This window comes from Eurosta solidaginis, chromosome 4 (assembly GCF_040869045.1).
Source record: "Eurosta solidaginis isolate ZX-2024a chromosome 4, ASM4086904v1, whole genome shotgun sequence".
Taxonomy (NCBI): Eukaryota; Metazoa; Arthropoda; class Insecta; order Diptera; family Tephritidae; genus Eurosta; species Eurosta solidaginis.
The window spans coordinates 176521553-176549393 of NC_090322.1; the positions used below are offsets into that span (position 1 = coordinate 176521553).

At 39.2% G+C, this 27841-nt stretch overlaps 1 protein-coding gene across 3 annotated transcripts; it reads right to left on the bottom strand.

The window, feature by feature from the left end:
* Positions 1 to 27581, bottom strand: su(r) (dihydropyrimidine dehydrogenase su(r)). Of its 3 annotated transcripts, none has more exons than XM_067783927.1 (9): positions 27442 to 27581; positions 6913 to 6972; positions 6741 to 6851; positions 6032 to 6676; positions 5567 to 5971; positions 4049 to 5506; positions 3757 to 3987; positions 400 to 557; positions 1 to 330 (listed from the first exon to the last, which is right to left on the bottom strand). In XM_067783927.1, the coding sequence occupies exons 2-9, from the start codon at positions 6955 to 6957 to the stop codon at positions 240 to 242; spliced, it is 3144 nt and encodes a 1047-aa protein (XP_067640028.1). In that variant the 5' UTR covers positions 6958 to 6972; positions 27442 to 27581; the 3' UTR covers positions 1 to 239. The 3 variants fall into 3 exon arrangements, with proteins under 3 accessions (XP_067640028.1, XP_067640026.1, XP_067640025.1); XM_067783925.1 differs by having other exon boundaries at positions 6741 to 6854; XM_067783924.1 differs by lacking the exon at positions 27442 to 27581 and adding an exon at positions 22206 to 22260.
* Between the last annotated feature and the right edge of the window lie 260 nt (positions 27582 to 27841).

The following is a 27841-nucleotide window of genomic DNA, read 5'->3' on the forward strand; positions in this document are numbered from 1 at the left end:
TTTATTTGGGAAATGTGTATTTTCCTTTTTTATTGTTAATTTTCTTTATAAAAAACTGTCTTAAATGGTTGCTGGATTCGCCGTTTTGACGAAGTCACGAAAGAGTGTTTGATGTGCACTCAATGATTCGAAGCTTACTATTGAAATAATACATTAATACATTTTGCTAAAAAAAAAACATAAGTAAAAAGAAAATATGATAGTGAAAAATATAAAATATTTGAATTGTCATCGATTTTTTATTGCACGGGACTAAGCGCATGTGCATATATGGGAGTATTCTCACCCCAACCCCGCTTGATGATATGTGGAACTGTTTTTGGTACCATGCTGCAAAAAAAAAAATGTTTGTAAATATTCAAAAATATCTTCGTAATATAAAAAGAATTCAATACTTACGTAATGCAATCGATAATGGGACAAACGGACACGCACAGCGTACAGCCGGTGCAGTCATCGGTCACATGTGGTATATGCGTATCGGCATCAAATTGTATGGCCTGATAACCAGAGTCATTGCATGTCATATAACATTTACCGCAATTTATACACATATCCTGAAAAAATTAAATACAATTTTTTTAAATATGTATGCAGAAAAGAAGTGATGAACTAAGGAACGGCTGCACGTTTGCGCAAGGAAAGAAGCACAAGGTCTTGAGGAGCTATACTGTTTTGTTGATCTTACGCCATATTGCACAAACAAAAGTTGAATACCAAAAATTTGAAAGGAAGCATGGCCTATGTCTCATTAGATTTTATGTATCTACTAGCTCTAACACGCGTTGATGTTGCAGATAAACTAATTTTATATATTATTTATTTAGTTTTAGCTCATACTCTCCATTCGCCTCATATTTATTCCACTAACTCATCACTACTTTTTCTTTACCCATTTTTCCCACTTAATTTTTATACCTCTGAATCTCTTGCCATACCTCTCAATTTCCCCTCTGCCTTCGTTCTTTTCCACCTCCCTCACCAATTTTTTCTCTTTCCTCTGAGCTTCCCTTGTCCTTTCCCCTTCCCTTTGTCTATTTCTGCTTCAGTCCTTCCTTGAACCTCTGCCACTACCATACCATTACATCTTCCTTGCCATATTTACTTTCCTTTTCTTCTCCCTATCACTATGAATTCATATTTTTTTAAAGGCCCGTCCTTCACCTAGTTCCTGAAAAAAAGTATCTCAAGTATTAACTCAGCAAAAAGCAACTTGTGTACCAAATTTCAAGCAAACCGCACTTCCTGCAAAGAAGTTTCTCAAATGTTAACCAAGTCAAATCGCACCACAAATACGATTTTTCAGAATACCGGAAAGAAAACTTTGTAATCTGGATTAGAACCATCTAAAAGGCCACGCGTCAATTCAAGAAGGGGAAGCATTCTATAACACTCCGATGGTTTGCAGGCTTGTAGTATACCAGTCGCGGTTTGGCATAAGAGGTGCTGTAAAAGGTGGCGATACGAAACTCGATGTCGACAGATTGATGTTATAACGTTTGCCCCATCTATACGTGGCTCGACGACCTAGACTAAAGGGTGTTTAGAGAAAAATAACACATCGAGAACCGGTAGAGTCAAATACCTGTGTGTATTTGTACACCAGTGTGACTAAAAGTACTAAAGTCCGCACCCCTGTAACCAAAATCTAGCTGATGGAAACATTGTGAATGATAACTAAGTGTGATATCTTATCTGTCAAATGCCTAACAGGATGTTCAATATGGCTACTTTTTAGCGTTTTGACAGGGTGTTCAATATGGCGGCGCCTTTCTTCAGCGGGTGATAGAAAGAGATACAGAATGAGACAGCGATAGTCAAATACAAATCAGGTGATCCAATCACTTTGGAATTTTGACGTCTATGCAGAAGATATCACAGTTAGTTATCATTCACAATGGATGGAAGGTCTGGTAAGTCTGTGCAATCTTATGTTAGCCTACATTAGGAAAACCCAATAATTTTGGCTGCCCACCCGCAATACCCTGCAATACCTAGTTATTGTCTGTTCAGAGTTTCTTAAGCTAGCGCGACACGCATTGTACAGAATCAGATCACAGGTGGCACAGGGTAATTCCGAATTCTTTACTAACCATAGTAATAGTGAATAGCGTCCCATCCATAGCATCCTTTGTTACGGAACTGCGGCAACTTCCGCCTGGAAGATGCTAAAGTGGGTAGATGGAATTCAGTTTACATTGAGCTCCTGACAGAAAACCGCTGATGAACACAATAGTCTGTCCTATCTGGTATAAAGTCAATATTGATTAAAAAATAAAATACGGTAGTCAGAAAGCCCATATCCTGATTAACTATCGGGCCACAGCCGCCTATCCACAAGATGTATGCTCAGCATTCAATGTTGTAATAAACGATCTGCCGCTGGTACCAATCAACGCGGTCCATTTTATTGATACTAAATTTTGGCATTGTTCAATGCATTCCACTAGACCAGCATAGAGTAGAATCGACTTTAATACCGTTCTATGAAGCCTGTTATCAATCCTCGGCGAGAGTTTCCGGCTCCTGGCGCTTGCCAATACTCTGCATTGGTCCTCCAAGAAAGTGTCCAAAATAATTTCTGATCTTATCAGAAAATACCAGCGCCAACCAAGGGAATCCTAAAAGAGGGAAACTTATATCTCTCCGCAAAAACAACCAGTTTTGCCAGGGTTACCAACTAGTTTGCATTACTCCATGCCACTGTGTCCAGCTAGCCCTGCGTAATATCGCGCAGGTTGTGCAACCACCGGCCTCTAGCTCCACTCAATTGTTGTCCCAGCTCAGTCAGCAGCAGCTATGCTTTTGCGCGGAAGTTTGTTAATAACTTAAATAATAGTTACTCGTATCCTAAATCAACCACTTCAAATCAAGCACTTCCAATGTCCTGTTTTTGTTGTTGTAGCGGTGCTCAGCCCCATCCAATAGGCGTCATCAATATCCTCTAACAGGAGTTCAAGCAAACTTGCAGTTTCAACAGGGGGGACCCATAGTGAGAGGGTTGTTAGGGGCGTTGGTTCCACATTACAATTGAAGATATGGCTGGTGTCATGTGGGGACACATTGCAAGCAGGGCATAAATTTTGTATGTCGGGGTTGATTTTGGATAGGTAAGAGTTTAACCTGTTACAGTACACAGATCGAAGTTGAGCTAGAGTGACAAGCGTTTCCCTAAGGAGAGTGCGTTCCTCTTCTGCGAGCACTGGGCATTTTCCTTTAAGAACTGGATTCGCCGGGCAATTCCTGGCATAGAGGTCCTACGCCTGTGTGTGGATATCACTGAGGACCTGCTTGTGCTTTTCATGCAACTGTGTTCTCAGGTGCCGTATTTCCTCATAATGCTTACGGAGATGACCTCTTAAGCCTATTTAATTTAATACCTGCAATGTCCTCAGGAAAGGCTGTATTAAACACATCTTGGATATCCAGCAATACTTCTAGAGTAAAATTGTTTGTTCCTTAGGCAATCCTCTATTTGTTTTACAATTAAATTACATGTTGAGATCAATCTGGTCTTTCAACGCTTTTTAGTGAAACTTCGAAAGACTCAGTTTTACGATGTCTTTAGGAGAGATGTGATCTTCAAGTCAATCATTAGAAGTCCTTGTAATTATTTTCTTCAAAGCTAAATGGAAATGGGCATCCTAATTCGAAGTTCACAAAACCTTCAAGATGTGTTTCGGAACAAAGTAGAACGTTAATGAAAGGTTCTGACCTCGCCTTCAAAGAGAAAACTAAGTACCTTATTTTACTCACATCATCAATTAACGCAACTTTCTGTTGTGTGTTGTCCAACTTCTTATAGGTACCAATACGATCTAAAGCGCGTCCAATAACTTCATTTACACTAAGCGCAGGTTTTGGTGCACCATTTTCACGCAAAGCAGTAGATTCCAGCTTCACATTCCATAACGGCCCATTTTTCAGCCCCTCTTCATAAAGTTTGTTTTCACGTAGCTTTTTATAAGGTCCGAAGAAACCTAAGGTCTACAGTAATAAACGAGATTAGGACGCAGAAGAACGCAAAAGTTTCATCATGTCCACCTACCTTATTATCCGCACCAGTCAAGTGCGCTACTGGCTTGCCTTTCTGATGCTTTGGTGTCGGTGGCGATTGTCCGTCCCACAGCGCGGGGCTCGTTGGCGGTGGATTCGCTTTTAAGTATAGTAAAGCCTTCAAGCTAGTCGTATAGTCGTCGATCAGTGTAAAATCTTGATTTTGTACAGCCGAACAAATTTGCACAACGCTGGCACCCGCTTGCAAAAACTGTAAGGTCACTTCACCTGAATCCACACCACCAATACCGAGTATTGGGAAACCTGGCAATGCATTAGCAATTGAAGATATCGCTTTCAGTGCCATGGGACGTGTTGCATTGCCTGAAACACCACCATAAGTAGTACGTTTTTCAATACCAACTGCAGGCCAAGGTGTAGCGTCTGCTTTCAGACTCATCAAACCTTGCACGGTATTAATGGTCGAGACACCAGCGGCGCCACCACGTTGAGCTGCCGCTGCTATACTTACTATATCCGTAATATTTGGCGTGAGCTTCACAAATGCCGGTATTTTCACAGACTCGCTAACCCATTTGGCGATTTCTTCAACCAATTCAGGAATTTGTCCACAAGCCAAACCCATACCAGACTCACCCATACCATGTGGACATGAGAGATTGAGCTCTAATGCATCGGAACCACATGCTTCCGCCTTGCTGGCCATCTCTTTCCAGTCTTCCTCCACTGCAGCACACATAATACTCGCAATAACAATTTGTTTGGGAAAGTCACGTTTCAGTTCGCGTATCGAGCGATACCAATATTCAGCGCGCTTTTCCGATATTAGCTCAATATTGAGAAAAGCACCCTGCTGTGGTCCATAGTTATAACCTGAGGTACTACCGCGCACAATACGTGGTGACACATTTGTGACCAAACTTTTATCGAGACCAAATGTTTTAGTGACCACGAATCCCCAACCCTGCTCGAAAGCACGACGACACATAGCCGAACTGGTGGTAGGAGGCGCTGACGCCAAACCAAAAGGGTTGGGAAATTTGAGCGTATGCTTCTCCTTTTTGCCGGTAGCCTTATTGGTATGTTCATAAACCAAATCAACTGAAAGATCGACATTGTCAATGTCCGTATAGAAAAGTGGTAGCTCAGCGGGTGTATCGAGTGATAGGCCTTGCAGATGACAGTGCATACTCCAAGCGGCGATTTTACCATCATTCACCGATTCCACTGTCGTATTGGCCTGACCGGCTAAATCACCACCGCAGAAGATCTGAGGAATGCTGGATTGTAAAGTTTTTGCATCAACTCGAGGCAGATTCCATTGATCCAGTACCATAGGTCTAAGCGCTTCAATAATATCAACATCATTAAGACCTGATCCAAAAGCGGAGATGATGTAATCCGCTTTGAGAGTTGTTGGTTGCTCTTTATCTACAGACAGTTTGCCATTGTCGTCTATCTCTGTACGATAGAACTCCATAGCGCGTATCTAGAATGGGATTAAAGTAAATTTTCAACGAGTTATTTTAATCCCCAACCATATGCCTACCTTCTTGTCTTTAACGATCACCTTACTGGGTGCTAAGAATGGCAACAATTCACACCATTCCTCACGTGCTAACTCTACCTCTTCTGGTACAGCGCGTATTCCTGTGGTGCCACGCCGAAAGACAACAAATACGCGTTTAGCGCCACAACGCCATGCCGATGTAGCACAATCGCAAGCTGTATCACCTGCACCCAAAACGATAACGTTACCTCTTAGCTGCGGGAGGGCTTGGTTAACTTTGCAACCGCATAAACCAGGTTTCGAACCAGCAGCAACACTGGGCAAGAAATTCTTAGAGGTATAAAAACCCATAGACTCGTCCAAAGCACCGAATACTGGGTCGACATTTGGTTCAGGCAAGCCGATACCCAAGAAGAGTGCATCGTGGCCACTGGCGAGCAAACCCTGCGAATATTTGTTCATACTATAGATTACATTTTCACAAACAGAAAATATAAGACTTACTTTAACCGTCAAATCTCTCATAGACAAACTGCGATTCAACTCAAATTTCACGCCCAGATCCTTTACTAGTTGAATTTCAAAGTTAACCACATCAATTGGCAGACGATATTGCGGTATCTCTGATGAACTCAAACCACCTAAATAAGAACGTTTCTCATAAATTGTTATATCCTTATAACCCAAACGCGCCAAGAAGGTAGCACATGACAGCGACGCCGGACCACCGCCTAGTAAAGCGATTTTCTTATTGGGCTGCAGCAATGGTTTCACATTCGGTGGCACTATTTGTCGCACGCCCATCTCTTTGAATATTTCCGTTGCAAATTGCTGCAGACCACCGATGTTAATGGGTCCCTCCTCCGATGCTTGGAGATTGCAGCCACCTACACATAGATCACTAGTCGGGCATACCATGCCACAGGTGAGACCGAGAGGATTGTCAGAGAATATAGCTTTTGCAGCACCATAATAATTTTTATTTGCAATGCTGGTAATGAAGCTTTTGATATCCAGCTGAGTAGGGCAAGATTTCTGGCATGGAGCGTCGGCACATTTTAAACAACGTGCTGCCTCTCTTAGAGCACCACGTTCCGAGAGTGTGGTGTGTTTGACATCATCGAAGTTATTGAGCAACTTTGAGCAGCCCTATGGAGGGAAGGAAAGAGTGAGTTGGAAATTGGAGGGCAGTTTTATGGTATCGTAAACTCACATTTGGTTGGTGGTCGTTATTGCGTTTCCAGTGTTTTTTGTTAACTTTCGTTTCGGCAGTCGGTAGAACTGTACATTTGGTTTTGACACGTGGATTTAGTGCCATCAGGTTCTGCTGACGTGGAAAATAGTAAACTTTCATATAATAAACGAATACAATTATTTTAGCTCACCTCTATATCGGGTACCTCTTTGCTGAGTAAATCGGGTTGTGCCATTTTGTACTGGTTTATCTGAAAAATGATTACAATAAGAATTTGAGGTTAGTTATAATTTGCAAAAGTAGCAACTTTTTGAGATGGGGCCTAGTGGGTTTGTGTACGTGTCGAGGTTCTCTGGTTGAATACAATAACAAACTACTGCGCAATAAAACTTTGAAATTTTGCTTCTGGTAACGCTAGAATCGCGTGGCTATTTACGCAGATGATCTTGTAGTCCTGATCGCGGTTCGATTTCTGTACATCCTGCGGGATGGCTTAAAGTGTTAACTTAACATAGAGCCTGGGTGGATTGAGTCAAGTGGACCGGCTGTCAACCCATGCTAAAAGAAACTGGATTTGTTTTGCCAAGGACGTATAAGATCCCCGAAGGAGTACCGCTGACACTTTCTGATTCGGGGAGTATCGATGATACTCTGTGATAGGGTTAAATATCTAAGGATATTTTTGGACAGGATTCTGTCCCAGTGGTCCAATGTGAAGTATAGGGTTAGAAGGTCTATGTTGCCTTGCACTCTGACACCCGGGCCATCGCTGGGAGCTGGATACTCTCTCCAGTGATGATGCAGTGACAAGCATTCTTACGAAATTTGACCATTTTCCAGACAGAACAAATTATTTTTTGCCGACAACGAAAACCTTCTGGCTCAAATCGCTGGGTTCATCTAGTCTAGATGGAGATCCCAAGAGTTTTAATTCAAACATGCTAGATAAATGTGGGGTACCAATCCGCGTAGCACAAATTTTCACTGCCTATCCGCAAGCCATTTTACTCCCATCAGTAAAAACTGGAATGTCTAAAAAAATTTCGCATATTTGATTTTCTTCCAACTAGGAAATATATATAGTTTTCTAGATAGTGTTGAGGGGGGCCGTAGAAAAGTTGTAGAGTCCTTTGTTTGTGGAAAACAAATAGTTTTAGTTGAGCACAACCGATGTCCGAACTCTCGCAACCCAACGGCACTTTCTGACCTCTGTAGTAACTTCAGGCATTTGGAGGAAAAATAAATTTTCGAATACTTTGTCTTACAATGACCTTATTCATTCACTTATCCATTTCCTCTTACCCACCCAGGCAGAACTAAAACTTGGCGAGCAAAATACAGGCTCTACAATTAACTTATCGTAGCCAGCTTACTACAGGTAGAGAGGTGGACATATACTATGAGACTCTTTTCAAAGACGATGAGTAAACTTTGTTCGTCAGGAAAGTACTTTACACCAGTGAATCCGAAATTTCTTTGTAGCACATATGTATGTATATATAACCACACCAAATTTGGTTCAGCCTTTAGATTACAGAGCCTAGATTAAATTTTAAGCCAGAGGGTTCTACAGTTGTATTAAAAAACAAGTAAGGAAGGTTAAGTTCGGGTGTAACCGAACATTAAATACTCAGCTGAGAGCTATGGTGACAACATAAGGGAAAATAACCATGTAGGAAAATGAACCGAGGGTAACCCTGGAGTGTGTTTGTATGACACGTGTATCAAATGAAAGGGGTTAATGAGTATTTTAAAAGGGAGTGGGCCTTAGTTCTATAGGTGGACGCCTTTTGGAGATATCGCCATAAAGGTGGACCAGGGGTAACTCTAGAATGTGTTTGTACGATATGGGTATCAAATTAAAGGTATTAATGAGGGTTTTAAAAGGGAGTTGTGGTAGTTGTATAGGTGGTCGCCTTTTCGAGATATCGGCATAAAGGTGGAGCAGGGGTGACTCTAGAATGCGTTTGTACAATATGGGTATAAAACGAAAGGTGTTAATGAGTATTTTAAAAGGGAGGGGGCCTTCGTTCTATAGGTGGACGCCTTTTCGAGATATCGCCATAAAGGTGGACCAGGGGTGACTCTAGAATGTGTTTGTACGATATGGGTATCAAATTAAAGGTATTAATGAGGCTTTTAAAAGGGAGTGGTGGTAGTTGTATAGGTGGTCGCCTTTTCGAGATATCGACATAAAGGTGGACCAGGGGTGACTCTAGAATGCGTTTGTACAATATGGGTATCAAACGAAAGGTGTTAATGAGTATTTTAAAAGGGCGTGGGGCTTAGTTCTATAGGTGGACGCCTTTTCGAGATATCGCCATAAAGGTGGACCAGGAGTGACTCTAGAATGTGTGTACGATATGGGTATCAAATTAAAAGTCTTAATGAGGGTTTTAAAAGGGAGTGGTGGTAGTTGTATAGGTGGTCGCCTTTTCGAGATATCGGCATAAAGGTGGACCAGGGGTGAGTCTAGAATGCGTTTGTACAATATGGGTATCAAACGAAAGGTGTTAATGAGTATTTTAAAAGGGCGTGGGGCTTAGTTCTATAGGTGGACGCCTTTTCGAGATATCGCCATAAAGGTGGACCAGGGGTGACTCTAGAATGTGTTTGTACGATATGGGTATCAAATTAAAAGTATTAATGAGGCTTTTAAAAGGGAGTGGTGGTAGTTGTATAGGTGGTCGCCTTTTCGAGATATCGGCATAAAGGTGGACCAGGGGTGAGTCTAGAATGCGTTTGTACAATATGGGTATCAAACGAAAGGTGTTAATGAGTATTTTAAAAGGGCGTGGGGCTTAGTTCTATAGGTGGACGCCTTTTCGAGATATCGCCATAAAGGTGGACCAGGCGTGACTCTAGAATGTGTTTGTACGATATGGGTATCAAATTAAAGGTATTAATGAGGGTTTTAAAAGGGAGTGGTGGTAGTTGTATAGGTGGTCGCCTTCTCGAGATATCGGTATAAAGGTGGACCAGGGGTGACTCTAGAATGCGTTTGTACAATATGTGTATCAAACGAAAGGTGTTAATGAGTATTTTAAAAGGGCGTGGGGCTTAGTTCTATAGGTGGACGCCTTTTCGAGATATCGCCATAAAGGTGGACCAGGGGTGACTCTAGAATGTGTTTGTACAATATGGGTATCAAATTAAAGGTATTAATGAGGGTTTTAAAAGGGAGTGGTGGTAGTTGTATAGGTGGTCGCCTTTTCGTGATATTGGCATAAAGGTGGAGCAGGGTTGACTCTAGAATGCGTTTGTACAGAATGGTTATCAAACGAAAGGTGTTAATGAGTATTTTAAAAGGGAGTGGGCCTTAGTTCTATAGGTGGACGCCTTTTCGAGATATCGCCATAAAGGTGGACCAGGGGTGACTATAGAATGTGTTTGTACGATATGAGTATCAAATTAAAGGTATTAATGAGGGTTTTAAAAGGGAGTGGTGGTAGTTGTATAGGTGGTCGCCTTTTCGAGATATCGGCATAAATGTGGACCAGGGGTGACTCTAGAATGCGTTTGTACAATATGGGTGTCAAACGAAAGGTGTTAATGAGTATTTTAAAAGGGCGTGGGGCTTAGTTCTATAGGTGGTCGCCTTCTCGAGATATCGGCATAAAGGTGGACCAGGGGTGACTCTAGAATGCGTTTGTACAATATGGGTATCAAACGAAATGTGTTAATGAGTATTTTAAAAGGGTGTGGGGCTTAGTTCTATAGGTGTACGCCTTTTCGAGATATCGCCATAAAGGTGGACCAGGGGTGACTCTAGAATGTGTTTGTACGATATGGGTATCAAATTAAAGGTATTAATGAGGGTTTTAAAAGGGAGTGGTGGTAGTTGTATAGGTGGTCGCCTTCTCGAGATATCGGCATAAAGGTGGACCCGGGGTGATTCTAGAATGCGTTTGTACAATATGGGTATCAAACGAAAGGTGTTAATGATTATTTGAAATGGGCGTGGGGCTTATTTCTATAGGTGGACGCCTTTTCGAGATATCGACATAAAGGTGGACCAGGGGTGACCCTAGAATGTGTTTGTACGATATGAGTATCAAATTAAAGGTATTAATGAGGGTTTTAAAAGGGAGTGGTGGTAGTTGTATAGGTGGTCGCCTTTTCGAGATATCGGCATAAATGTGGACCAGGGGTGACTCTAGAATGCGTTTGTACAATATGGGTGTCAAACGAAAGGTGTTAATGAGTATTTTAAAAGGGCGTGGGGCTTAGTTCTATAGGTGGACGCCTTTTCGAGATATCGCCATAAAGGTGGACCAGGGGTGACTCTAGAATGTGTTTGTACGATATGAGTATCAAATTAAAGGTATTAATGAGGGTTTTAAACGGGAGTGGTGGTAGTTGTATAGGTGGTCGCCTTCTCGAGATATCGGCATAAAGGTGGACCAGGGGTGACTCTAGAATGCGTTTGTACAATATGGGTATCAAACGAAATGTGTTAATGAGTATTTTAAAAGGGTGTGGGGCTTAGTTCTATAGGTGTACGCCTTTTCGAGATATCGCCATAAAGGTGGACCAGGGGTGACTCTAGAATGTGTTTGTACGATATGGGTATCAAATTAAAGGTATTAATGAGGGTTTTAAAAGGGAGTGGTGGTAGTTGTATAGGTGGTCGCCTTTTTGAGATATCGGCATAAAGGTGGAGCAGGGGTGACTCTAGAATGCGTTTGTACAGTATGGGTATCAAACAAAAGGTGTTAATGAGTATTTTAAAAGGGAGTGGGCCTTAGTTCTATAGGTGGACGCCTTTTCGAGATATCGCCATAAAGGTGGACCAGGGGTGACTCTAGAATGTGTTTGTTGTACGATATGGGTATCAAATTAAAGGTATTAATGAGGATTTTAAAAGGGAGTGGTGGTAGTTGTATAGGTGGTCGCCTTTTCGAGATATCGGCATAAAGGTGGACCAGGGGTGACTCTAGAATGCGTTTGTACAATATGGGTATCAAACGAAAGGTGTTAATGAGTATTTTAAATGGGCGTGGGGCTTATTTCTATAGGTGGACGACTTTTCGAGATATCGCTATAAAGGTGGAGCAGGGGTGACCCTAGAATGTGTTTGTACGATATGGGTATCAAATTAAAGGTATTAATGAGGGTTTTAAAAGGGAGTGGTGGTAGTTGTATAGGTGGTCGCCTTCTCGAGATATCGGCATAAAGGTGAACCAGGGGTGACTCTAGAATGCGTTTGTACGATATGAGTATCAAATTAAAGGTATTAATGAGGGTTTTAAAAGGGAGTGGTGGTAGTTGTATAGGTGGTCGCCTTCTCGAGATATCGGCATAAAGGTGGACCAGGGGTGACTCTAGAATGCGTTTGTACAATATGGGTATCAAACGAAAGGTGTTAATGAGTATTTAAAAAGGGAGTGGGCCTTAGTTCTATAGGTGGCCGCCTTTTCGAGATATCGCCATAAAGGTGGACCAGGGGTGACTCTAGAATGTGTTTGTACGATATGGGTATCAAATTAAAGGTATTAATGAGGCTTTTAAAAGGGAGTGGTGGTAGTTCTATAGGTGGACGCCTTTTCGAGATATTGCCATAAAGGTGGACCAGGGGTGACTCTAGAATGTGTTTGTACGATTGAGTATCAAATTAAAGGTAATAATGAGGGTTTTAAAAGGGAGTGGTGGTAGTTGTATAGGTGGTCGCCTTCTCGAGATATCGGCATAAAGGTGGACCAGGGGTGACTCTAGAATGTGTTTGTACAATATGGGTATCAAACGAAAGGTGTTAATGAGTATTTTAAAAGGGAGTGGTGGTAGTTGTATAGGTGGTCGTCTTCTCGAGATATCGGCATAAAGGTGAACCAGGGGTGACTCTAGAATGCGTTTGTACGGTATGGGCATCGAATTAAAGGTATTAATGAGGGTTTTAAAAGGGAGTGGTGGTAGTTGTATAGGTGGTCGCCTTTTCGAGATATCGGAATAAAGATGGACCAGGGGTGACTCTAGACTTTGTTTGTACGATATGGGTATTAAATGAAAGCTGTTAATGAGTCTTTTTAAAAGGGAGTGGGCCTTAGTTCAATAGGTGGTCGCCTTTTCGAGATATCGCCATAAAGGTGGACCAGGGGTGCCTCTAGAATATGTTTGTACGATATGGGTATCAAATGAAAGGTGTCAATGAGTATTTTAAAAGGGCGTGGGGCTTAGTTCTATAGGTGGACGCCTTTTCGAGATATCGCCATAAAGGTGGACCAGGGGTGACTCTAGAATGTGTTTGTACAATATGGGTATCAAACGAAAGGTGTTAATGAGTATTTTAAAAGGGAGTGGAGGTAGTTGTATAGGTGGTCGCCTTCTCGAGATATCGGCATAAAGGTGAACCAGGCGTGACTCTAGAATGCGTTTGTACAATATGGGTATCAAACGAAAGGTGTTAATGAGTATTTTGAAAGGGCGTGGGGCTTAGTTCTATAGGTGGACGCCTTTTCGAGATATCGCCATAAAGGTGGACCAGGGGTGACTCTAGAATGTGTTTGTACGATATGGGTATCAAATTAAAGGTATTAATGAGGGTTTTAAAAGGGAGTGGTGGTAGTTGTATAGGTGGTCGCCTTCTCGAGATATCGGCATAAAGGTGAACCAGGGGTGACTCTAGACTTTGCTTGTACGATATGGGTATCAAATGAGAGCTGTTAATGAGTCTTTTTAAAAGGGAGTGGGCGTTAGTTCAATAGGTGGTCACCTTTTCGAGATATCGCCATAAAGATGGACCAGGGGTGACTCTAGACTTTGCTTGTACGATATGGGTATCAAATGAAAGGTGTTAGTGAGTATTTTAAAAGGGCGTGGGGCTTAGTTCTATAGGTGGACGCCTTTTCGATATATCGCCATAAAGGTGGACCAGGGGTGACTCTATAATGTGTTTGTAAGATATGGGTATCAAATTAAAGGTATTAATGAGGCTTTTAAAAGGGAGTTGTGGTAGTTGTATGTGAGATGGCAGCCCTGAATAATACCAGTAACACCCCTGTACGAAGTAGAGAAGAGGAACAAGAGCAACGATAAAGAAGTCAGTCGTCATCGTAACCACTCAGCAGCAGCAGTCGTAATTTTGCAGTAATTTTTGCTAACCATTAATGTTCATTTCACTTTCATATTTTAATCATTCTTCTTAATATACTTAATTACTATTTAATAATAAATGAAGCATATTCAAGCTTACATGTATATGTGAAGGCGTTTTCCAGATATTGACCAAAATGTGGTCCAGGGTGACCCAGAACGTCATCTGTTGGATACCGCTAATTTATTTATATATATAATACCACGAGCAGTATTCCTGCCAAGATTTCAAGGGCTTTTGATTTCGCCCTGCTGAAATTTTTCATTTTCTTCTACTTAATATGGTAGGTGTCACACCTATTTTACAAGGTTTTTTTCTAAAGTTATATTTTCGTCAATAAACCAATCCAATTACCATGTTTCATCCCTTTTTTCGTATTTGATATAGAATTATGGCATTTTTTTCGTTTTTGGTAATTTTCGATATCGAAAAAGTGGGCGTGGTCATAGTCGGATTTCGGCCATTTTTTATACCAATACAAAGTGAGTTCAGATAAGTACGTGAACTGAGTTTAGTAAAGATATATCAATTTTTGCTCAAGTTATCGTGTTAACGGCCGAGCGGAAGGACAGACGGTCGACTGTGTATAAAAACTGGGCGTGGCTTCAACCGATTTCGCTCTTTTCACAGGAATAAGTTATCGTCCCAGAAACTAAGCCCCTACCAAATTTCACAAGGATTGGTAAATTTTTGTTCGACTTATGGCATTAAAAGTATCCTAAACAAATTAAATGAAAAAGAATGTTTTGAAATTTTCTTTAATTTTTGCATTTTGTTGCACCATATCGTTACTGGAGTTGAATGTTGACATAATTTTCTTATATACTGTAAAGATATTACATTCTTTGTTAAAATTTGACTTAAAAAAAATTTTTTTTTAAGTGGGCGTGGTCGTTCTCCGATTTTGATAATTTTTATTAAGCATACATATAGTAATAGGAGTAACGTTCCTGCCAAATTTCATAATGATGTCTTCAACGACTGCCAAATTACAGCTTGCAAAAGTTTTAAATTACCTTCTTTTAAAAGTGGGCGGTGCCACGCCCATTGTCCAAAATTTTACTGATTTTCTATTCTGCGTCATAAGTTCAACTCACCTACCAAGTTTCATCGCTTTATCCGTCTTTGGTAATGAATTATCGCACTTTTTCGGTTTTTCGAAATTTTCGATATCGAAAAAGTGGGCGTGGTTATAGTCCGATATTGTTCATTTTAAATAGCGATCTGAGATGAGTGCTCAGGAACCTACATACCAAATTTCATCAAGATACCTCAAAATTTACTCAAGTTATCGTGTTAACGGACGGACGGACGGACATGGCTCAATCAAATTTTTTTTCGATCCTGATGATTTTGATATATGGAAGTCTAGATCTATCTCGATTCCTTTATACCTGTACAACCAACCCCTCTGCTCAACTGAGTATAAAAACTTATGGGATCCTTTGGCAGGTTTCAAATCGAAGTGCTCCGTAACGGAATCACGCGCTCTACACACTGAGCTTGTACAACTGTAAAAAATACCATATCAAGAGCAGTAAGTTTAAACTTTTTTGTTTTGTTTTACATTTTTGGTATTTTTTTAAACAATTTTTGAGAATTTAGAATCTCTTTAGTTTAAAGTTAGAACCAAATAGAATTAAAAACAAGTAAAGGCGTCTAAATTCGGGTGTAACCGAACATTATACACTCAGCGTGATCTTCAATTGTACATTTCATTTCAGATAAATTACTTTTCTACATAACACGTGGCACCGCACGTTTAAAAAAATAAAACTTGATAAGTGAAATATCATTGATTGAAAACGATTCTTTGCTAAGTTATAGCTTATTATTCTAGTCTACGACCCTTTTAAACTTGTTTTATATCTAAGTTGCCGTGTTCTTTAACCGATCCCGTCCATTTTACTAGAAATATTTTCTACTATAGGGAAAATTTTTGTACACAATTTTACTATAATCCGTTAATTTTTCTTCGAGTTATGGCTCCCGAAACATAGAAAATTGCTTAGTCATTAAAGGGGCTGTGACCCGCCCATTCTTTTAAATTTGAAGTTTTTCCTATTTATTGTTATAAATCCACTTGGGAAATGAAATACCATTGATATAAAGCTCTTTTTGCAAAGATATAGCTTATTTTATTCGTCCACGACCATCTTGAAAATCTTTTATATAAAAGTGGGCGTGGTCCTTAACTGATTTCGTTAATTTTTCTTCAAAGCTTTCCTTATAGTAAAGGCAACCTCTCTGCCGAATTTTGTTACGATGGGTTTAACGATTTTTGATTTATGATTAATAATATTTGTAAAATTTATTTTATCACAAGTGGGCGGTGCCACACCCATTTTAAAAATTTTTTTTTAAATTTTTATCCTGAGTCTCAATATCAGTCCACTCGTCAAATTTCAACATACTCGGTGTATTATTTACTAAATAATCAGTTTTTTTGTGTTTTCCAAAATGTTATATATATAAAAAGTGGGCGTGGTTATCATCCGATTTCACTCATTTTCAATACCAAACTATTCTGGGTCCAGATAAGCTCGTGTGCCAAATTTTGTGAAGATATCTCAATATTTACTCAAATTAGCGTGTTAACGTACAGACGGACGGGCGGACGGACATGGTTCAATCAAATTTTTTTTCGATATCTACTGATTTTAATAAATGGAAGTCTATATCTATCTCGATTCCTTTATACCTGTACAACCAACCGTTATCCAATCAAAGTTAATATATTCTGTGGGCAAAGCACGCTGAGTATAAAAAAAACCAGGTGTAAATTGGGACTAACGATCTATTCCAAACTCAACTGAAAAGCGTTCATCAAGGAGCGTGTTCGGAAGGCCTAGGGCAGTGGTGGTGCCAAGGTTGACGTACGGCTCTATAGTGTATTGGGGAGCTCTTAGTAGGAACTACAATCTCACCAGCCTACAGAAAGTTCAGCGCAATGCGTGCCGTGGTGCTACCGGAGCCAGTCGCAACTGCTCCACGGCGGCTTAAGACGCCATCCAAAAGCTGCTACCAATAGACAGTAACATATAACCGAACTGAGCTTCGGGGAATACGGGTGCTGAAAATACTCTTAGAAAGGGCATAGCAGTATCCTTAATTTTCTTCCGCCGAGATCTTTAAATTCCGTAATAGATTATTATCCCCGCAAAATGCAGTTTTACTGCGATGCTATCACTATCATTCCGAGTAGGAATGATTGGATGAGTAGGAACATTGGATAAATGGTATACTAATCTAAATCGATGGCTACAAAATGGACTCAGGTATGCCATATATACGCATTCCTTAGAGATTTTTACGTCATTCGAACTACCGTCATAATGTAGTGTATTTTAAACAGAAGAAAGAAATGATGTGGCCGATGAGCTGGTACGTACGGGTTCAGCGAAAGAAAGTGCAGGAAATTTTTGAGTGAACAACACGGCGGGCTGCGCAATTTCAGGAGCTACATGGCCAGACTTCAATGAAAGGAGGACACGGAGTCAACTGGGCAGATCTAGGGCCAACACACATAAACTTATAGCGGTCTGCACGAGTCATTGGGTTTTCGACACGCATACGGAAAAGATGGGTGTTCCGTATGATGACCACTACAGAAGTTGTAAAGATATGGACAAGCTAGAACACGTTTTGGACCCTTTATGGAAAATCTGGGTAGACTATCAGAAATGCGGACTCTAAATATTCTTAATTTTTATAAAAAAACTCGTGCTGGTTCCGATGTAGCACTCAGTAGGCTCAAACAAGTTTATGGCGTCAAAACGGCTTTTCATTAGGTCGCAGCCTACCCACCTCTCTAAATTGAGACTTTTCCACTTTGGCCAAATAAGTTTGAAACATTTTTTAAACCGATGAATGGCTTAAAATTTAAGCTACAACTTTTAACCGCGCACTCAAGACTTTCTTACACAGTTTATATGGCTGCTTTGGTCAAAAAGAGCCTGGAATATTTAAATAAGGAAAAATACTTCTCACTTCTCACATCTGAGTTAATTATATTCCTTCTCACTCGAATTAACATTTCATAATTTGCTAATATTTTGATAGTACCTTTGGCTTCAAAGACGGCAAAAATACTTGCCGTACGGTATTCAGAGGTATTTATTCTGTAGCAAACTTTTAATATGTATGCTGATGTGATTGAATATTGTATATTGTATTGTTCATACCATATCATCAATGCCTGTCTAAAGTTTAATTACCTATTCACAAAATCTTATCAACTTTATCATATATTCCTTAAAATGATTCGCTTGCTTATTTTGTCACTCATTATTGCGATTATAATATCATAGTGATTAGAGACAGTGATGCACACAAGCGAATGATCCAAATAGGAGAACTGTGTACTATGATACTATGTACTATGATTTTGCTGGAGCCGATAACAGAAATGATGTAAGCTCGACTTGAAAGTTCTTCAAATACCGTTCTAAATGAGAGATGTAAGTAGGAGTGAATAATCCACCTTCCCAACCTCTGCCAGACTGTCGGGAAAACCGTGTAGCCAGACATCTAACCGTCAGAGAAAGTGATGAATAGCCTTCTCTTCCTCCATATACCGACAGCTTCGGCAGAGGGAGCTTTTTGGTATGCGCCACCGTCAGGACATAGTGCAATAGCGGAATGACCTGTGACGATACCCGAGGGTACTCTCACTGCAGATTTATTTTGCTTGAAGCAAGTCCTTTGGCCTTACCTCATATTTCTCTATTTCCCTTAGGAGAAAACCCAGCACGCAGCTGTCCTCCTCGCGTATGTCCATTTCGGAACCTTTCCTGACCATCTCATCTGCAAATTCATTCCTTTTAATATCGCTGCATCCGCGGACCTAGCAAAGGTGGACATTTAGATACGTTATAGACGTTGGATTCTAATGCTTTAAGGTGGACTGACTGTCGACAAATATCGTTACATTGATATCTGGGACCGTACTTTCCTGGAGCATTCTGGCTGCTCTCTCTATGGCATCCACCTCCAAGTGGAAGATACGATTTATTTGTCTGCAGATACATTGAGTACATTCCAGCTACAGCTCCCTTCATCATTTTCGAGTCACTTGTGTAGCTTGTTAGCCTTCACCACTGTCAAGGCTTTCCTCCCACTCCTTCCTTGAAGGATATCTTGTGATCTGCGCCTGGAAGTGATATGAACGGTACGGGACGTAAGGACAGTTGTGATTCCGTTTAATTTTCTTCTCGTCATGTAATCTAGTTCCATCGGGTGCCCATATTCGGTTAATTTCCACATTTTGGGTTCTCTTAGTCTTAGACCCTCTTTCGAAGCCAGTGCCTGCACGGCGTCAAGTAAAAAATTACGTTTAACCCTTCCTGAGGACGCTACATACTGCGCCTGTCTTACTCAGGCATGCTAGCCTTTGCACCTTCCCAAACCTATGTTGATTATCGTCAATTATTATCGATTTTGGGTATAAGGAAATCAAAGACCTCAATTACAATATTTTAAGTATCCCTACAGAACCCTTAGCTCTATATTGCGTTTTTGATCTACGTATTACCGTCTGAAGGAATAAGAGCGGAAAACAGGGGTTTATTTGATTTTCAAGGACCACCTTAATGTACATACATATCTATGTAGATTATATATATATAGCACGAGAAAATAATAAATAGATTAAGTGTTAAGTGATAGCGAAATTTGAATTCATATAGCTCTTGAATTTTTATACGGATAAGCAAGTTTGGGGGTTTCAAGTTTAAACCCCAGAGAATAGAGGGAACACGCAGATGTCAAAGTAATAAAACAAGATTTTACGCTTCACAATCAACTGTTCGATTCATTTGCTCAATAAGTATGTAATTTCATTCTATCTTCAGGAAAATCTCCAGTTCATAACTGGTGCGCTTCTATGCATTCGAAACCACTACTAGTTCGTATTATAAAACACTCTTCCAATTGTAACAGATAAAATGGGCTGCCAGAAAACAATCAAGTATTACGGATTCTTGATGTATATCGGAACGATTGTCCGTCATCCCTTGTCAAATTTGGTTTGGAGACAAATCGGTTTCGGGTTTTCACTTATCAACTTGTGTGGCTAGCTGAGAAAGGTAGAAATCAGTAATTTTAGTCTTTTGATATCTTTTGTGTGTTTGTTGATTTGGTTTTTTTTATTGTTTTGTGTTTATTTGTTGATGCGTGTTTGTCTGTTGTACCTGTGTGATTACTTTGTTTTTTGTATAAAAGTTTTTAAGGTTCAAATATTGTGTTAGGAATAGTGTTTGCCTATTATTTAATTTTTCTTCCGTCGAATGCCTTTTGTTTGTAGATTTCCTTGTTTTCGAGTATGTTCAGACGTCGGCCTTTTACTTCCATATGAAGGACCTTGACTGTTTTGTTGATGTTTGCTGGGGAGCATTTATTTTCGACCATGTGATCCGCAAAGTTTGACTCTGGTATGATGGTTGAATTCCGTGTTTTTTTTTTTGCTGTAATTTCTTATGTGTTCTCTGAGGTAGGTCTTTATATGCCGTGGCTGCTAATCGGGTCCTCTGAGCTGGTGTTGGTTCTTAGTTGTCGCCCTTGACAGTTCGACGTTTTAAACGCTTTGCTAATGTCGTATTTCTTAAAAAAGTTAGCCAATTTATGAGTTGTCTTTCCAGTATACGTCATTGTCGTCCCAGTAGTACTTTCTTTTTCATTACTTCTTTTTAGTTCCCTACGATTTCTTCTGGGTTTTTCTACTAGTGCTTTTTTATATCTCTTCTTTGCAGCAATATATATTTATGCATATATATATTACTCCCAGCTCTCTCTTATATGCTTTTTGTGTAAGAGGTATAATTTCAAGCCTGTGTACCAAGTCTCTTAATGCTATATATTATTGTGTCGGTGGGTGTTGATTTTCTATATATGTCGTAATTAAATCTGTTGGTAATTTTTTCAATACTTATCGTGATTTCTAAATAATTGATTCCTCCATCGTTTCCATTGTGAATTTTTTGTTTCAGTGCTGCTTGCTGAAGTATTAGCTCTCCATTATTCGTAGCGTAAAATGACACTCCTAGTTTGGATTTCAATTCCTCTATGTACTTTTATCGAATTCCCTGTAACCTAACCTAACCTAACCCTGTAATTGATTTAAGCGTGTTTAATACGAATTGACTAATATATAAGATGCTTGTCATTATCGAAATGTACTATGCTGATTCACCCCCAGTGGGTTAGGGGGCTTAGAATATACCCACGGCAGGTATGCCTGTCGTAAGAGGCGACCATTTCAAGGGGTTGCCAGCGCAATATATAGCTTCTCCAACCCAATTATCAACCTTACCTACACGTGCCGAATCCTGTTTCTTTAACAGCCGAAGCTCTTACGACCCCAAGTTCCTTATGGATGTAGGGGTTGGAAAGCCGTGCTTGTTACCGGAACGTACCGGATCTTCATCCGGCAAAGCACCATCAACATCGATAACACTCCCCAGTGCCTTCGGGGAGTGTCCTTATTGCTACAACAACAACAAGAACTATGTTGAATCTATGACGAAGTAGTAACCTTGGTAGAACCATTTCTCTTTAAATTTGCATCCCGTTATGTAATGGAGATTACATAAGCGAAAGGCCTTAAAGCAGTGGTCACCAAAATTTTAACTTTAGTTGTGTTAGTAAGAGTAACATCATCGTAGTTGTAGTGGTTCAGGCGTTGATAAAAATGTTTGTTAACACTCAAAAAATAAATCGTAAATGTGCCATACGTTAAGAAATTATTATAACTAATTACTGACTTTCCTACAGGGTAATTACTGACCGTCGGGTGCGTACCAAGGTCGCATAGTCCAGCTACATAACAGGTCACGTCAACAACTTGTTTGAAAATAGACCTCCTTGGAAAATTGAGAAAATCATTCCAGTGTACTTCAGCCATGAAAAACAGCACATATCGCTCATTTACTTCAATAGTGTCATAACTCAAAAAACACAATTTTCCAGGAGAGCTATTCAAAGATTTTAACTGCCATATGTTGCCCTTATATATATATATTTTCATTTTTATAGCACGTGGTAAATTTTTAAATGATAACAAGGTTTTTTTTATACAACATAGATCATGATATTGGGTACGTTTATATGTTATTAACTTAAAAGTCATGTTTTTTGAGTTATGACACTATTGAAGTAAATGAGCGATATGATCTAGCATATGTTGCCGAAATCGTCAAATATTTCAATTTGTAATTTGTAGAAAATTTTTTTAGTGGGGGTCGGGCTCATCGCATTTGTATATCGTCGCCCGCTTGCCAGAAGCATGAATGTGCCAAAATGAAAATGTTGGAAAATCGAGCTTCAAAGTTTATTGCTCTCTCAAAATTAGAAGAATTAGTTTCTAGTGTAAAGATGTACTTATATATTATACTCACACTATGCTCTTTTAACTGAGATAACTGTTTTGCTCGCATCCCTTCTATTCTCCGAGATTTAGCATATTCATTTTTCTGGCACAACAAAAATTTAAAATGCTGATATATTTTTTGTTAACACATCTATACAAAAAAATTAAAAGTAGTCGGATCAGGTTAATCTGCTCATGCTTTCTATGCATTTTGATGCGCTGAATCCGAATAAGCTATAAGAATTGGCCCAACTGGTAATGGTATGGCCTTAACCTCAAAAGACGTAAAAAATCACTGCATATTGATTTTTAAATAACGTTAGGGCCAAGCCAAGACCTGATAGGCCAGTTCCGTTGGCGGATTGGGATTCGGAGCATCACAGTACTTGGGAAAACATCTGCGGCTTTGACTTATCGAAAGTATGTATGTAAATGAAGAAAGTTACACATTCAATTCAATTTCATATACACTAATTCAATTCAATTTCATATACAATGTGTTTTTATTTAAGGTATTATTGCAAACATCGAACTAGTTCTTATTCTCATCAGAATCAGAACCGTTTAAAATGTTGGGTTCGGGAAAAGCGTTGCCCTCAAGATTTTTATAAAAAGAATGATATTATTTTGGTATAACCAGTTTTTCACACAATTTTTCCAAGTATTTTAGTTTTGATTCGGGAAGAGGTAACGGCTTCGAATAAACCGATTCGCCTTCCTTTAAACAACTATTATTTTTAGGATATTAAGCTATTAAAAATTTTGCATCGGTGTAATTTTGTTTGAAGAATACCAGGCACGTATACCCGAACGATGGAACATACGAATATGTGCTGTTCTTATTTTTTTCAAAAATTGTAAAAATTGTTTAGCCATATCAACGAATGTGTCATACAATATGCTACATTCATTTTTCTGGCTCAACTTTGTGTGATTGAATTGTACATTCGTGGAAATGGTATTGCAAATTATTGGGGTTTCATGTACGTAGGAAGCTCTAGATTTAAGTAGAACCTAGAGAATCTAAAGGGTAATCCAAAGAGGCATCTAACACAAAATCGTAAAAATTGCACATTCATGCTTCTGGCTAGCGGGCGACGATATGTTTATTGCAACACAAATTTATTATTATTAAAAGACCAAATATACACCCCACCATAGAGCCAAATAGCGTAACTATGCTTTTGAACATTGTGGGATATTACCCTTCTATTATAGCAGTGGCAAGATACCCAATTCGACAATCACTTTCTCATGGCCCTATTACCATGCCAATTAACTAGTGTCATCGGCGGATACTTCTCAAGGCATTTAGTTTACAATGTGGGAGATGTTGAGCAAAAGTATACCACAAAGTCTGCAGTGTATGGCATGTACGGGCAAGGATGTGATATTTCTGAAGGCCTGCAGTTAGCTACGTCTGGCAGGACCTATATAACACAAAAGCGCATAAGTAAAAGTTACGTGTTTCTATTCTACCACATATCTCTGAGTTGCATACTACGGGATGCCTCGGGATTCCCAAAATCCATGGCATGATAAATGCGCATAAGTAAGAGTTAAGTGTTTCTGTTCTACCACGCATCTCTTTTCATCCTCATTTCATAATTTATTTACAACTTCCAGAAGTTTCTCACTATTCCGTCCCTCTTCTTTCTTCCTCATGGGACAATCTTACAGATGATTGGTAATTTTTTATCTGATTTTGCATTTCAATTTCTGCTTGGCCGTACGGTTTTGATATTAAATCAGAGCATTAAAAAACAAAACAAAATACATGGAATGTGTGTATTTCGGTTCTGTTGTTGTAGCAGTGCTTCGACCCATCCAAGAGGTGCGACCATCAAAAGTTGTCATCAATATCCACTAACGATAGCCCAAGGAAACTTGCAGTTTCAACAGGGGTGAACCAGAGTGAGAGGGGTGTTAGAGCTGTTGGTACAACATTGCAATAAAAGAGATGGTTGGTGTCATGTGGGGACAAATTGAGAGCAGGACATACATTATGTATGTCGGGGTGATTCTGGATAGGTAAGAGTTTAACCTGTTGCACAGTACCCATATCGAAGATGAGCTGGAGTAACGCGCGTCTCCCTGGGGAATTGATTTCCTCTTCTTCGAGTTCAGGGTATTTAACTTTAAGAACGGTGTTCTCCGCGAAATTCCTGGCATAGAGGATATCACTGAGGACCCTTTTTGGTCCCGAGGGAGCAACATCACTGTTGACGGAAAACAATTCGGGAATGTGAAGGACATCCTTTATCTGGGAACTAGTCCTGACTGCATACCATATCAAACAAACGAACTATTTCCCAAAAGAGCTACTTTCGACTGAGTAGGCAAATGATAGTAGAGCCCCCTTTTGGCGAACAAAGATCATGCTTTAATGTAAATGGCCCATCATAAATATGCCGATTTATGACTCGAAATCATGGACGGTGTTGGGGGACGATGGGATGGCCCTTAGAGTGTTCGAGAGAAAAAGTTCTCTGGAAGATTTGTGGTCTTGAAGTTGAGGTATATGAACTGTTTGCAGACGCTATATCCCAACAAATACTGAAGTTATATTAAGATTAGAGGAAGATTCGATTAATACGCCTCTTCTGGAAACTATAACATTAGAGGATGACCGAAGAGACAATAGAGAAACACAGCGCTCTCAAATTCGCAATTTATACCATTTGGGCAATTTATGACGCAAATAATCATATAATAAATTGTAATAATTAATTGCCAATTTAAAAAAAAAATGCGTAATAAATTGTTTGAGTAGATTTAAACGTCAGTTACGTATGGCTCAACTATATGGTTGGCTTGTCTCATCAGCTGATTTTATTTTTTTCATTTCACTGGAGTAGGGATTGTCAAAAGAAAATTGCAAACTCAAAATGAATCCAAAACATTGAACACATTTTCTTACAACACACAAAAATTTCAAAGTTTTATGTTTTCATTCCATTCGCCTAATACCAACATGCACATTTTTACAGTCTGAACAAAGGTATGTTGTTTGCAGTAGAGATGAGCCAACCAGCTATCAAATTACTATTGTGTAAGCTAAATTGAGTTGTATGAACACCACTCCATTTAAATCGAAATTGCCTCAATTTGTTTTTCTGTTTGAACATAGTATTAAGTATTTCACTAATAGGATTATATTGTGAATTGAATTTGCAATAGTTCTCTAATCATTTTCGACTCGATTACTAGTGTAGTTTTCTAACAATTTTCTTTAGTCAATATTACACTTGCTATCTTACTTGCCTACATAAAAGTTATCCAACGTTAGAGGCTTTGTTTGCTGGACTAGTGCGGGGCTGCAAAAGCCGGCCTTGTGGGTGCTTTCGCGTATATACATTGCGCAACTGATTGGCAAGCACTTTGTATTACACAGTATTAAGCTGTAGTTACCCACGAACGTACGTACAAAAAACGTGTCAGCTGACACGACCTATCTTGTGAATGTGCAATGTAGAAATCAAAGCAATTTTAATTTTTTCCGTAAGAACGTGTCAGCTGATCGCTCTCTCATTAGACAGAGTTGCCTAGTAAACTTTCGCGCCCTAATTTTTGACCGTTTGCAGTTTTTATGCAAAAACACCTAATTAAAATTTTGAAAAATTTTGGAAATAATTCGTAATAATTATGTAAAAGTTCAGATTATAAATATGTAATATATTTATACTTATTTAATATTAATTCCAGCCTTTTACAACATCAAAAATAAAAAAATAGTAAAGTTGATGTTTCCATAAGCATGCATTTAAACAGGTCAATGGCAACAATATTTTCTTTGCCACTACGGGCATAAATTTTTAGCTCAAATGTGTACGTACGGCATACGTATACGTACGTTACACACGTCGGTGGGTAACTGCAGCTTTAGGAACACTATGGAAAATCTCTACCGAAGCTATCCAGCCTAGGTACGAGGCAGTGCTTTAAAATCCAAAGGCTTCGCTGGGTGAAACCCGTATTTGGAGGCAGAGGAAGCGTAGTCCTCCATTGTGTTGGAGGTGACAAGTGGATGAAGCCTGAATTGGCCTCAGTTATCGTGAAACCGGGATAGCTGGTGTGATTTGTTACTCCACGGCCGAATTGGCTAAGCGTTTAAGCTGCAATTAAAGATGATGAACATGAAGTAGTATGCAAGCCTGTCCAACCAAATCCAACTCATCATGCCAATATACTTTGCATCGATAAAATTTGGGTTTTATGCTATATACACTTTTTTCAAATTTTTTCCAAGGAATTGGGAGTTATGCATTTTAGAAAACTTCGGGAAATCATTTTTCGAGACGTCGTTTTCTTCGATTTTTTTTTTTTTTTTGTTAAATTATCCGACTTGGAAAACTTTTTTTTTTAATTTACGAGCCGGACCCGTGCGCATCTTGCGCAACCAATATAAAAGTCTCTTATCAAATATCAACACTTGCGCTGCCATCTAGAGTATGACAGCTACTGCCAGTTATGCAGTGCAAATATTCACAATAGTGCCATAGTACAAATAGATTTCTTCATGTGCTCACAATCGTCTATTTTTGACAAATTATTTTAATACAATATAGCTAAACAAAAGCTCTTCGACCAAAATTGCCCAAAGCTCGCTTATAGTCCGAACCACCATCTTTTCAACCAAAACCTTATTTATAGATTTGGATTCCAAATAAGAGCGAAAAATGTGTCGAAAAAGCTTGAAAATTTTAAGAAAAGTCTGACCTTTTGTTTAGAGTTCCCTAAATTTTTTGCGTTTGCCGTTTGTACCACAATGAATTTTACTCCGATGGATTTGTGACTATTTTTTTTTTCGAAAAGTGTCTAGATTTCCTTCATACGAAAAAATATTATACGCTTTGTATGCAGGAAAATCTAAAACACCCTTCGGAAATAGTTGTCAAAAATCAAGGCGAATATTGAAATAACTGTAACTTGTAATTTGTCAGACTAATATTGATTGGGCTACATACATCAGCGAACTCGCCAGTTATTAAAAAGCAGATCTTTAAAAAAATCTCCCGAAAATCTTTAAAAAATCATAGAACAAACCGAAATCCTTGATACATATTTCATCTGTATGAAGAGTTGGAATGGGTAGCCATATACATCCACATGTTGTAAAAGCCTGTACATACACATCCTGCAGATCAGAACCAGTTTTTTTTATTTGTCGGAAGAGCACATAACATTTTTTTTTTGCCATAGAATCAATATTTTTATTTGTTTTCATATATACATGCTATTTATGTATTAATGATTAAACGTACCAACAACAAAAATTATTTATCACAAAATTTGAATAACTGTATATGTTGTATTTTTATATTTGTGTGTAGGTATCAGGCCGTGCTTTAAGCTTTTTTTATTTATTACACGAAAGTAGATCTTGTCACTGCAAGTGTCTAAATTCAACTGATCTATGACTAAGTTGAAGGCAGCTGATATAAGATCAACATTAATGAAGTATTGGTAGCGTTTCATGCACTCAGCAATTGAGTGATAAGCTGAACACATGTTGTACTTCTGTTAAGGGCGACAATTCGTGTTTTAGGAAAGATAAATCGCTGCGGTCAAACCAACTAGTTGTTTACTAGAAGAATACTACTTTGCCAAAAATCACAACTAGTAAGATTTCTGTGTCTTTTACAAGCACCAGAGTCGTACAAG